The sequence below is a fragment of the Hirundo rustica genome, chromosome 5, assembly GCF_015227805.2.
Source record: "Hirundo rustica isolate bHirRus1 chromosome 5, bHirRus1.pri.v3, whole genome shotgun sequence".
NCBI classification, from domain to species: domain Eukaryota; kingdom Metazoa; phylum Chordata; class Aves; order Passeriformes; family Hirundinidae; genus Hirundo; species Hirundo rustica.
This window is the reverse complement of record NC_053454.1, coordinates 23,114,315-23,127,369: the sequence shown is the minus strand read 5'-3', so window position 1 is coordinate 23,127,369 and position 13,055 is coordinate 23,114,315. Positions and strand designations below refer to the sequence as shown.

Genomic DNA, 13,055 nt, shown 5'->3' with positions numbered 1-13,055 from the left:
AAATTCAAAAGCAAAAAAACCCAAGAATATGATGTGATTATACAGTATTTAAGACTGCAATTAATCATGTTGTCTGTTAGTGGAGACAGACACATAGCAAGCAATACCCCGTGAATCCAGTTTAATAATTTTATTCACTGAAACATTCTGTCTACAATAAGCCGGGTTAGGTTTAAGTATTTTTTTTTAAGCGTCTGATTTTTTGCTCCATTCTTTTGCCATCTCTGTCACTGAATCTAAATAAAACTAGTGCATTCTTCAAACCAAAGTGAAATGTAGAAAAAAACCTGAAGTGTGCAATCTCCCCAGTACTCTCAACACCATAGATAAAATCTTGTTCCGTGAAGAGTGATATGAATAAAAATGATGACGTATGAAAATCTGCTTCAAGTTCTTTTAAAATAGAGATAAAGATTTATTGTGAGTAGCTGTGTGAATTCAAGACACAGAACATGATAATGGCAGAGGAGAAAAACAGTACCTGCTCCCCAGAAAAATCCATAACCATAAATGGGTTACTTAAAAGGTAGTACTGGACTATTTTAAAATAAATAGCTCCAGAAAGTAGAACAAAAATGCTGCTTGAAATTGCAGATGCCCTTTTTTAATCTCACTTTGCATTTTCTGGGTGTGCACTAGATGGACTTGTACTCTGAAGCAGGAGTACCCAAGAAGAGACCTCGGCAGTTCCAGATGCCAGCTTTTCACAGAGAGTATTTTCCACCCTGCTCTGCTCCCCATAAGCTTACACCCCACCCTCTACAGTTAGATTTGTATTTCATCCTGATGCTAAGGTGCCTCTGGACTGCCTTCTCAACCACAATGAACTACACCTAGAACACACAGTACTGTCATGGCCAGACAAGGCACCTCATGTGACTTAGGCATGACTTAGTTCACTACCAAGGTCCATCCAGGTGTCCCAGGTAACCAGAAGGCTCCACCTGAGCCACTCACCTTTGTGGTGCAGTGTATTCCTGCTGGCCTTGCAGATCTTCAGTGGTCTGTGGCCTGCAGACTAGGAACCAAACGTACAGAAGTATTTAGAAAGACAGACATAAGAACAAACCCAAGCTAGGCACTTGCTATCTCTGTTATTCCTTACTGCACAGATAAAAAGGAGTTCTTAAAAAGTGGCTGGAGACAATGAAGGCCTAATTTGCACAGCACAAACTAGATACAAACACCTCCACTACCTTCTGGTCCCTTCCACAGAGTTGTCTCTAACAAAGAAGAAAGATTTCTTCTTTCTAGTGGACTTCAGAAAACAGTGTGAAAAGAGATGTTCAGCTAGCTCCCCTCCTTTAATTGAGCTCTAGGTCACTCACTCTGCCTGCAAGTTCAAAGGAGGTGGCTGCACACAAACTACAGAGGTCACCTTTAGTCCTATACACTGTCACTGATGAAACGATTTTAAGAAAGAAAACAAGAGTCAATACATTATTTTCTTCAACAAATAACAGAATTTTTTAAGAAAAGATGGTCTCCTCACATTTTTATAGACAGAATGAGAGGAGTTGCCTTTCACTTCACAGTCTCAATTTCTTGTCTCCAAAACAATCGCACTCAGATCTTCAGCTTCTCAAACTGGGACTGGGGCACAATCAGGAATTCTTGCTACACTCCTGCATTTCTTGAGAAATGCCTGTGAGACGCTTTTCATACTCCTGGCAGTGTCAGAGAGCCAAGCTTTGCTAACTGGCGGACAAAAGATGCAGATGTTTAGAATGTGATGTCTAAATCCCTGAAACACGGGGAAAACCTCTACTCTCACAAAATGTCATTTATTGCTCAGGATGATCCTTTTTGGTTTAGCCTGGGCCCTCTTGCTTCCATTTCCGTGAAAATAAAGAGATTCCTAGGTTAGGAAAGGCCATCTTTCTGTTGAAAATTCAACACCCCAACATCCCATTACAGTTCCGCTCTGTAATTCTGCTTGTGAAAAGAGCAGTGAAGTCATCACAGGAGACAGTTTGTATTTTTCCTCATTTCAACACTGCAGTGACTCAGTACAAGAAGGGAGAGTTGATCTCTCTGCCAAGAGATGGTACAACAAAAGAATCTGTCAGTTCATCCCTCCAAGGCTGCATTCCTGCACACTGATCTAAAACAGTATTTCTTCATTGTCTTCCTCAGTAAATATAAAGTCACCTTGCTGCCTTCATGGCAAGCAGAGTTACTTAGTGCATAAATAACTAGTTTTCCATTACTGTAATCATAGTTATTAATAATTTCTGGATTTCATCTTCCTCAAAGATTACTGGATCTAAGCACAAGGCACACAAAGGAAAGAGGCAGAGACCAAGACAGATAGAATTAGAATAAACAGTCCTGTCTCACTCAGCACTACAGCTGTCATGTACAGCTCTGCCTGCTAACACACAAGGCTGATTTAGAACAAGCTTCTTCTTGATGAAATTTCTACATGGAAGGGGTTGTCAAGCACTGGCATGAACTGCCCAGAGATGTGGTGCAGTCATGATTTCTGGAGGTGTTCAAAAAGCAACTGGACATTACACTTGATGCCATGGTCTAGTTGACAAGGTTGGTGTTCAGTCAAAGGTTGGGCTCGATGATCTCAGAGGTCTTTTCCAGCCTAAATGATTCTGCGATTCTGCAAACATTAAGACCTAAGCTACTGTGCCTACAGTTCAGTCAGAAACTCCTGAGCCAGCATTAAACCAGGTAGCCCTTGCATGGCAGTAGCATGGGCCTTGGGGCAGCCTTGTCACCAGAACCATGGCCACGCAGCGTCACATCATGTTTTTTACCCTGAACAATGATCTAGTCCAAAGACGTGACTCAAGGGTCCTAGCATGACAAAAATTCAGGAACCAGCTTCTACTGGCACTTATCATCTGCTGCTCACAATCTTTATCAAATCCAGGGCTCTTATGAACTAAAAATTGAAAAGTCTTTCTTACAAGATCAAGAAAAATCGCCATTTGTAAATAAAAGGTGAAAAAAAACCACTTGAGAATGTCTGATGATCCAAAGAAAAGGATAACAATTTGTTGGGGGTTAAGTTTTCCTGTGGATTTTTCCCCCCCATAAGTTGCTAGGAGACTAAATACTGATGCTTAAAGGGTGCTTAACCCGTACAAAAGAAGGGGATCACTTAGTTTAGTGGGGGAGGAAAATGCTCCCGGGAGCTGAGTCAATCAGCTCTCGGCTTCCTGGGGAGGACGGTCGAGTGACGGCTGGCTGCGTGGAGTCCACGGTTAACGGAGGAGTCCGCTCCTGGGAATTCTATCAACTGCTGGAGCGCCCGGGATTTCAGAGCTCTTCGCCCGCCCTGCTGGATCTGGGTCAGCCCGGGTCCAGCCGCTGCGGCTTCTTCAGCGCTTCGCACTTTGCCTGCGAGGGCACCCCCTGCCTGCTGGGGACACCCCACCATTTCCAGCCATCAGCCCGGAGTTTCCACCGTTTTGGCTTCTCTCGGGGTCCCAAGAGATCAGACTGCCCGGGACTTGTGAGACAAAGCCCCTCAGGGTTCTTGGTTCTGTTTATTATTATTATAATTGCTGTTGTTTTTTGTCTGTCCTGTTATATTTACTAGTAAAGGACTGTTATTCCTTTCCTCATAGCTCTGACTGAAAAGTTTTTTTTTAATCTTCCAAATCATAATAACACGGAGGGAAGGATTGGAATTCCCCATTCCTAGAGAGGCCCTGCCTCTCCTTAGCAGATACCTGTCTTTTCAAACCAAGACACTTTTTAAAAGCAAATTTAATAGTTAATAGGTTCAAGTCATTAGAACTGTTTTTCAAAATATTTTCATACTCCTGCAAGGGACGTGTTTCTTATACATTCACATCTTCACATAAATAGTACTAGGGAATTGCAAAGCATGATTTCAACATCATCATTCAAGCATGCAGAGTACTGAAAAATCACCAGCATGATAGAGGCCCACAATCCACCTATGACTGCAAACTTTCCCTTACACATGGAAAGCCTACAACTGCAGGAGTTTGTTTTGAACAGAGTGACGCGGACAAAATCTGAATTTCTAAGAAAGACATCCTGAGTCAGACTAAAGAGTTGTCTAAATCTTGAAGCTGCCTCCAGTGGGTGCCACCAGTGGGATGAAGAGCACTGAAGAACATGTCATGAAGTCATGAATCCCTAAAATATTGCTCCTCCTTTAAATTCTTGATGACTGTATTTAGAAGTATGCCAATAGAGTCTTTTTTTTTTTCCTTAAGTCTTGATAGCCTTATAATCTTTTGGCATTCACCAACCCTGTTGCAGAGAGTTCCTCAGCATTTTCATATGTTGTACAGACTCCTCCACTGCCACACACTGTGTACACTTCATGTACCCTGTTCCTATATTGGAAGAGACTGTGAACAGTAGCTCTTTATGCCGCCCATAAGCCTTAAGTAAACCCTTGGTCATCTGTTTTCCATCCTGAAGACTCATGTTCTGAATATTTTACCCTTATCTTTAAATACCTTACTCCCTCAGCTTTAAAGACAATAATTTTTTCCACAACAAAGAGCAAACCAGTTCCCTCAAGCAGGCAGTGTAAGTGCCAAACCTTGAACTACGTGGCAAACGGATGCAATCATTTTTCTGCACAGTGAATGAAAATGAACAGCTTGTCTTCTAAAGGAGCTACTCAAAGTTACCCTGGCTGAGTGGGAACTGATAATACACAGGGAACACACTTGAGACTTTTTCCACATACTGAGTCTATTCTTGGCTAGACACCCAGTTTAGCTTTACATTAAAACCTGGAGTTTAAGGCTTGCATTATGTATGAGAATCCAGATAAGTTTACAGTGTTAATTATTCCACACAAAAGAAAACCTGCCATTAGCAATTCAATGCATCATTTACATCATCAAAATAAAAAGAAATATTCCCTTTCTTCTAATAAATTTGGGCAGAACAACTGCATCACTTTACCAGTTTAACTCCTTGCTCTTAAGTTACTGATTCATAGGTATGCTCCCATTAACTGTGACAATTATGAAAATGAGTTTTATCACATGAACTTTTGACTGGGATCCATTACAATGCCATTCTGCCTCTCCCACTGCATCTAGAATATCATGGTTTCAAAGTTCAGGGTGCTTTGCAAAAGCAATTTATTTGCCATGGGCATGCCCGGGGTACTGGTTTCTTACTTCACCATAAGAGACATCCTCCAGAGCTCTATCAGTCTGAGAGGGTTAAGAGAAATTAATAGATAGAAGAGGGGTTTTTGATGCTGTCAGCAACAAACATTTTCCCACACATGTAAGTACTAAGGTGCTGAGCAAATAGTGTTCATTATGGCACTACTTTAATGAGTCTGTAAGATCATGATTTTGTGCTAAGTAATGCAACAGAGCAACCTTGGCATTCCTGTAAACTGTTTAAAAATTAAGTATTAAAGAGCTTGTAAGAGCAAACAAGGGACACAAAGGGTGAACACTGGTAGGTAAATACAGTGAGAGAAGACAGAAGTCGCAGCCTCCTATTTTCAGAAGTCTCAAGTCGCATTTAAAGGCACATCTTGCACGAGTGCCCAGGGCAATGAGACACAGGAAGGACAGGAGAAGTCCTTCCTATTATTAGGCTCAAGAGAAAGAATTGAAGACACCCTCAGTGAGGAAGAAATCCTGGGAATCTGGCGTACTGGAGTCATGGTGACAATACGGTAACATTCAGCAACAGAAATGACAAAGAGGAAGATCATAGTCAGTAAGGTCAATCATATTAGAGGCTAAAGGCACAGCAGGTAGACATGTAGAGCCTATGAAATGATAGGAAAAGTGATCAGTGAGCTGTAACAAGAAAACGTACATTTTCAAGTCAAGTGAAAATAAAAGGAAAAAAGGCAATACCATGAAGGGATGATCTCCAGAAAATGTCACCATGTCACAAATACACTTTTTTTCTCCCCCTGGAAGAGAGAAAGGACTGCTCAAATTACAAGCTGCAGAGCATCCCTGTGGTTATACAACTCCCTGCAAGGCTGTCTGTTCCACTGCTGCTCTGGCCCAGACAGCCTGAAGTCATGGCCAGCACCCACCAAGGTGGAACACTGACTGCTTATCCTGCTGCCTCATCAGCACACCATACTAAAAGGCAAGAACAGTCACCAGCAAAGTCCTCAGTTATGAAATGTCTCAACTCGCTGTCACAGCCTACAGCATCAATTTATTTATTGTTACAGAATTCAAGACAAAGATCTCGAAAGCACCCCTATCACTGAATTCCTCCTAAACAAACTAATGAAGAATATTCAGATCTACAGAAGGAACATATTCATTTTCAGTTAAGCAGCTTTCCCAATGATCAGCACACTCATAAAAAACACCATGATAAAAAAAATCCACATGAAAAACCTGTCCATCACTTTTGCAACTTTTTTCCACTCAATTCCTTTGGCCTTGTTTGCTTTATGGTCTCTAACACAATTAGCAATATACTCAATATTTTTAATCAGCATTTTGTAACAAGAACAGCAATTAACAGTCTCCCTAACATTTTCACCATGAACTCCATAGCTTTTATTCCAATTTCCATTGAGCTTCTCCTTCAGATTGCAGTCATCATTCCTAGTGGAAAGAGGACTCCTTGCCTCTTTGTGCCTCCTCTGACACGCATCATCCCCCTCTAACCTATGTTCTTCCTCCTTTTCTCTTTTTGGACTTGTGCAATTTTCACCCACATCATAAACAAAAAAGATTTTTGACATATAGTCCAAAATAACCACCTTAGCCCACTGTGGAACAGGCTTTGCTTCTGAGCCACAATGATGGAGATTCATGATAATGATGGTCAATGCAGTAGAAGCTGTGATCATGGTCATGGTTGCTATGTAGTACTTTCCTAGAACACAAAATAAAATCATATTAAAGATGTTACTCTAATAAAAAACTTCAATGAGAAGTAACAGTGTGACATCATAGTGTTAAATGCAAGTGAAACAAAGTTTTGATCACCATAATTCTCTTAGATCATGATTTGCCATTTAAAATAAAAATAAAAGCCATTAAAATAAAATCTCATACTAATTACCGGCATGTCTTTATCAGATGAGTATGTGACTACTGTATTAGCATGATAAATATTTGCAGGCTAAAACCTCTGATTACTTGAAACACATCCATTCAGAAAGCAGCTCAAGAATGTTTCTCAAGAGTTGCTCTGTTCCTAGTGTCTGCAAAATCTCCATGCCAATGGCACCTTGGAAGTCCCCCTTCCTCATGTATGAACAACGGTTATGATCATAACACCTTGTCTGAGATATTGGTGCACCCCACACCAGCAGATCCAGATGCTTTCACACTCAAACACGTCAGTGAATATGCAGACTTTGCTGGTATCCACAACCGGAGTGCTGCCAGCTCAGAGGTCAGAGCACAGAGCTGAAGAGAACACAAGCTGTGCTCCTCTGCCCTTGCTCCTGGCAACTCAAGTACACAGCTGACCACCCAACCAACCTATGCAGAGTGGCAGCTCCCAGCCCTGCTCTGCAGCCTCTGCAGGAAAAGCAAGGGCTGATGGCAATGGCACAGGACATGCCACAGACAAGAGTGACATGAGCCCAGCTTCAAAGGGAATAGTAAGGACGGCAAGGGAGAGTGTGGGAATAGAGAAAACAGACTAAGCTAGGTTCCTCTCATTGCACACAAACTTTTCTGAACTCACAGACATAAATTAAATTTCAGCATAATGGATTCCCAGGAACTATAACCCAAAGTGGCAATTGTCAGATATTAAGGCAATTGGGAGTATACTAGCCAGGCCATCCAACCATCTGGATCTGACAGAAACATATCTTGAAACAAGTCTGACCTTGTGCTTATAGCTCTTCATTATACTTCATGTGTTTGTTCTAAAATTGTTTTCCTTTACTAGCTTTATTTCAAGATGTGATACCATAATTCTAAATATCTAACTATATTTAATAAATACAAAGTAGTTAGCTAATGTATAATTTAAAATAAACACAAAATAACTTCTAAATACTGCAACACACATATACCACACACATTTCAAGTACTTCACTACATTTCAAAAATGTAGCAATTTTTTCTTCCCAGAAACCACAAATTACATAAAGATTCCCTGACATACAGCCCTGTTATTAATAAGTCATGCTTAAAGACAAAGTGTGTAAAGCTCACCTATCAAAGGTACATTTTCAGATGGGGGCATGATCTCTGCAACCATCAGCTGGAACACAGTCAGAGCAAGAAGAACTGTAACACCCAGAGACACTTTCTCACCAGAGTCTGCAGGGAGATAGAATCCCAGTGGGGCCAGGAAAGAGATCAAAATGCAAGGAAGCAACAGATTAAATATGTAGAAAGAGGACTTCCTTTTCAAAATCAGTGTGAAGGTGACATCTGGATAAGGCTCAGAGCAGCAGCCATAAGTGATAACATTTTTAACTGCTGGCATACCATGAATCTCCCATTCCACATCTTCTATGAAGTCGGAGAGGTCACCGCTATCAAGAGAATTGATGATGTCTACCTGATTACCATTATAGGTCCAGGACCCAAAGGTAAGGTTGCACTGCTGGCTGTCAAAAGGAAAATAAGACACATCCACTACACAAGAGCTCTTTGTGATAGCAGGCGCATCCCAAGTGATTTTTCCATCATATCTCAGCACTACATTAGTATTAACTGGTTCCGAAAAGTCATCATCAGCCCTAAAAGACAGAAAAATGGCAATCAGGATTGACAAACAAAAACTTAAGGGTATGGGCCAGAGAAAGTGGTCAATGGGGAAGAGCCTCCTTTCACACCATTAAAAGCATGCTTCTGAAATCATATTTACACTGAAATTTAGTAGAACTTACTATTAACCATTATTTACAGGTAGGAATGCCCAAGAATGCCAAACATCAGTGCTGCTAACTTATGTTGTATTTGTTGGCCATAGTTTCTTCAAACTTGACCTCAAGCAGGACACAGTAGGATAAGAGTCCATTAAAAATGAAAACAATCTGCTGGTAGGTCATTATTGGCCTGGGAGACCAGACAAGGAGTGCAGCCTTTATGTATCATCTTTTGGTGGACAATCCTCCAGAGCTCTCTAGGAGTGTCAGCAGAAAGCCCCTCAGACAGCCAGAGTATTCAATTCCCAGCGCAGAAGAATTCAGAAAAGCTTTGTTGTGTAGCATAATTTTCAGATCTTGTCTATAGCTTTATTGCAAAATATTTAGATGATCAACAACAAATGTTAAGACAACAAACTTACCCCTCGCTAAGGTAAGGTAGAGATGAAAGATCACATTCTGTAGGCTAGTTACTCCTTTAACCCCCTCCCTCCCTCCCTCAAATACGCAAGCTGATTTTCTCCAGCCACACTCACTTGTTATATAGGACAATATCTGGTCTCCAAACCAAATTGCTTGGAATCCTGATAGAATCCAACCCATCATATTTATCTTTGTCCCATCTGAGGTATGCGTCGTACCAGCTTTGGCGAATCCATAAGTAAGCTGACAAAATTTGGTTCCTTTCATCCTGCATAAAAATGTAGTAATATTTCTAGCTGAAGGTGACAAAATCACATCTTAGACACAGACAGCGTTTGTGATATGGCTTTGATGTAGTGCTCAAAACAGGCTGGAATTTTAACAGACCACAAAATAATTCCCCGACAGGCATCTAGGCCCATACACTGTACAGGGAAATCACTGGCTTGGACTTCGGCTTGGGCAAAATTTCTTCTCTCAGCACCCTCCCTAGTTTTAATCACAGTGTCTAATACACCCAGTTCTTCCTAATTTCCTATTTCAAGTTTCAAAATAGTAAATAGCTAATAGATTCAGGCTAAGAAATTCTTTGAGGGCTTGGCGAGGCCTTGAAATTATAATTAAGAAGTCACAAAAATAATCTTCCCTTCTCCTTCCAGATACATTTTCTTTTGCCTTAAATGCATATCTAAAAAAACATATTTATAAAAATTACTGAAGGCTAATTTTAGCGATTTTATGTAGAAATTAATTGCATCTTAGAAAAAGCATTTGCTGTATTTAAAGCTCAGCAGAAGTTGCCTGGAGGGCGTGATACCAATACCTAACTACAAAAGAAGTCTTAAAAATTCAGCAGCTCTAAGTTTCCAGACTCATAATGGAAGCCTTAAGTGCTGCAACCAGAGAGGAATGTGCAAAAAACTGGAGAGGAGGACACCCCCCCACTCCCTCAGGCCACCCCCTCTCCCCCTCCTGTGAGGAAGCATTTCTGAAGCTGTCACAACAAAGTGAAGGCTGCTTCTCCTGCTCCAAACAAGAGGCTTACATCCAAACAGAATGCTTACGTCTAATATACCCCTGCATATTTTTAGGAGAACAGGACTATACTTTCACTCACCATGTCTTTAATTTGGGACAGTGTGATCTGAAGGGTGACATTCAGTACTTTATCTGTGTCTTCCACTGGTCTTAGAGCGTTGGAGTAGTCTTCAAACAGCTCGTTAAACAGCATGTGGGCATATTTTCCTTTGGCTGATTCTACAGCTAGATAACATGGACTTGTTCAGTACATTGGATTAAGCACTGAGCAGCATCAGAAAACACCTTCTTTCTACTGCTTCAAGCAGTATTCGCTAAAACCATATTTGTCATTCATATATGGCAGAATATCAGTTCAGATACAGAAGTGTACCTGATGAAGTCATTCAAATAAAGACAGCATTCACCTGGAGCAAATGAATAGCTAACTTAAGCTTTTCACACCCACTGAAAAACACTCTGTATACAGCAATTCCTACATTTTTTGAAAGTAAATATAATTCCTTTTATTTTACCAGTGACTTTCACAGGCAGATATTACTGACTTCCAGTCAGCAAGATCTGAAATCACATTTACTCACAGGCTAATGGCTTTTAGTATGCTCCCAAATGCAGCACTGGTAAGATTCCTGCTACTTCCAGAATTTAGTCTTTTTCTTTTTGAACTACCTCCTGTAAAATGTCTGAGTTGTTTTTCTTCACAAAGCTGGCAATTGCATAACATGTGAATACATCTGTGCACCAACATCTTTTCCAAACCATGTATTTGGAGATGCTTCTTGCTATCCAGCCTTAGATACTAATGATAATTGACTGAAACTTGAGGTTTTAAAAGACACTCTTGCTGTTTCATACTGTTCTGTACATCACAGTTTCTCTAGGCAGCCCCTGTATCATTTTTACATAAATTCACAAATTTCTGCAAGCAAAGGGCAAGGACAACAGAACCACTCTCTTACAACCCACCCCTGAAGGTGAGGTAACTGAAGTTCTTCTTAATGGATCTTTTGGGATTCGTAAGAGTGAAACAACACTGAATGACTGGTTATGTATAAATACATATATTTATGCATGGCAGGTTTATTTTACAACAATTTGGTTGCAATGGTGACTCTGAAAGTACAGGAAAAAAACAGAAACTCTCCAACAACTTTTCAGTATTGGAGAATTAGGCATTACTTTATTCTGGGCAGGATGTTATTCTCACCAGGACATGCAATAGGAATTATTTCATCCACACGTTCTCGGGCTGTGCAATGAAAATCATCCCATCATACTTGGTTCTTTACTAGACTTTTCACCTATTTATACATAAAACCCCCAAAAAAATTCACATTCGCTGGCCTTAAATTATACAATACTTAGCGTTCAATCTTCTATTGATTATTGGTCCCTTTGACTTCGATATTAATTCGGCCCTCACTCCTCACTCCCACATTCTCTTGAAGCAAGAGAACCTCACTTGTTCCTCTTATCAATCTTTCCCCAGACCAGGTGTCTCCGGGAGAGGAATGCCCGTATCTGATGTTCGCTTATTTCCTGGGTACCGGCTGGCTGCTCCCCATCTGGAGATGTTAAACTCATCAGACCTCACCCGGTGAACAGTCTTTTGAAGAGAAACTTCTATTCCCCTCCCCCTGGGCAAAGGGGACAACAAACTCCTGGCTAAAGTTACAAAAAAATGTTTTAAAAGTTGCAAAAACCAACAATGGGAAAGAGGTACGTAGTGGTATCGGTTATTATCTATAAAAACGAAACAATACAACAGCATAAAGATTACACTAAGAAAATACAGACGGAAAAGAAAGAAAAAGAAAGGATAAGAGCAGATAAAGGAGAGGACCGATATCACCATACACGATAAAAAGTATTAACCCATCTCACAGGATCTGCTTCTTATCGTTCTTCTCCCTTATCTGGTTCAAAACAGCCCAGCTTGCTGCTAAACAAACGTTAATTTGTCGTGGTGATCTCTGGCGATGGGCGCTCACCCCCTTTGCATCGGGCGTGTTCTTATGCGGGTTGAAACCCCCTCCTCCTCCCCTTCGGTTGTGGGGTGCAAATCCGGCCTCATCAGAGCACCCGCTGCTTTTGCAAATGGCCAATTTGCGAGTCATTATCACTTCAGCATTTCAGACTCTCACACGCTCGCAGGACTTGCGCAAATGCCAGGTGGCAATATGTAGGGAACAAGTGCTTTGGAGCACATTTCTATCTGGTGATTCACACCGACTTCTGGACTAATTAAGAGTTCAAAGCAAATCTTCCTGACTAAAAAGGTATCCCAACAAATCAAAGCTTCCCGAAGACTGCAGTTCTGGTCGTACATGATCATTTTGCCTATGCATCAGTGAGACAAAATAAAACTAAGCAGATCAAACACTTCTGGGTCTCAGCCATGTAGGGTAGCGCAGATCACAAGATCCCGTCTGAATACACCTCAGTGCCACATTTAGCTAGAAAGCAGTATTCTCACCTTTGAGTATCACTGCTGTAAACAGCAACCACAGGGAGACGTAAAAGGAGAGGCTCCTTATCTTCATTTCTGGACCTTAAATAAAACTGCTCCCCCAAGGGCACAAAAGTGTTTACCACCATCCAAAACTATCCGAAAAAGTAAATCAGGGTGCCGATACACTGATGCGCTTCTGGAAGCCACTCGGTCCTCCCTGAGCAGCTGTCGGTCCTACAGCGACCATGGGCTTTGTCCCCGCCACCGTCCGGGGCTCTGCTGAACCCTCCCTCTCCTGGTAACCTGAGCGCGGCCGGCTCTCGAGCTAATGCTGAGACCGAAAACCAACAG

General features: G+C 41.3%; 1 protein-coding gene across 4 annotated transcripts; it reads right to left on the bottom strand.

Moving 5' to 3' along the window:
• Positions 1-4,678: 4,678 nt before the first annotated feature.
• CHRNA9 (cholinergic receptor nicotinic alpha 9 subunit) lies at positions 4,679-12,282 on the bottom strand. 4 transcript variants are annotated; one of them, XM_040064773.2, is made up of 8 exons: positions 12,137-12,282; positions 10,332-10,477; positions 9,328-9,482; positions 8,409-8,662; positions 8,130-8,237; positions 6,713-6,828; positions 5,838-5,896; positions 4,679-5,746 (listed from the first exon to the last, which is right to left on the bottom strand). In XM_040064773.2, exons 2-7 carry the CDS (start codon positions 10,443-10,445, stop codon positions 5,864-5,866), a joined length of 780 nt encoding a protein of 259 aa, XP_039920707.1. In that variant the 5' UTR covers positions 10,446-10,477; positions 12,137-12,282; the 3' UTR covers positions 4,679-5,746; positions 5,838-5,863. The 4 variants fall into 4 exon arrangements, with proteins under 4 accessions (XP_039920707.1, XP_039920706.1, XP_039920705.1 ...); XM_040064772.2 differs by having other exon boundaries at positions 4,679-5,896; XM_040064771.2 differs by having other exon boundaries at positions 4,679-6,828.
• Between the last annotated feature and the right edge of the window lie 773 nt (positions 12,283-13,055).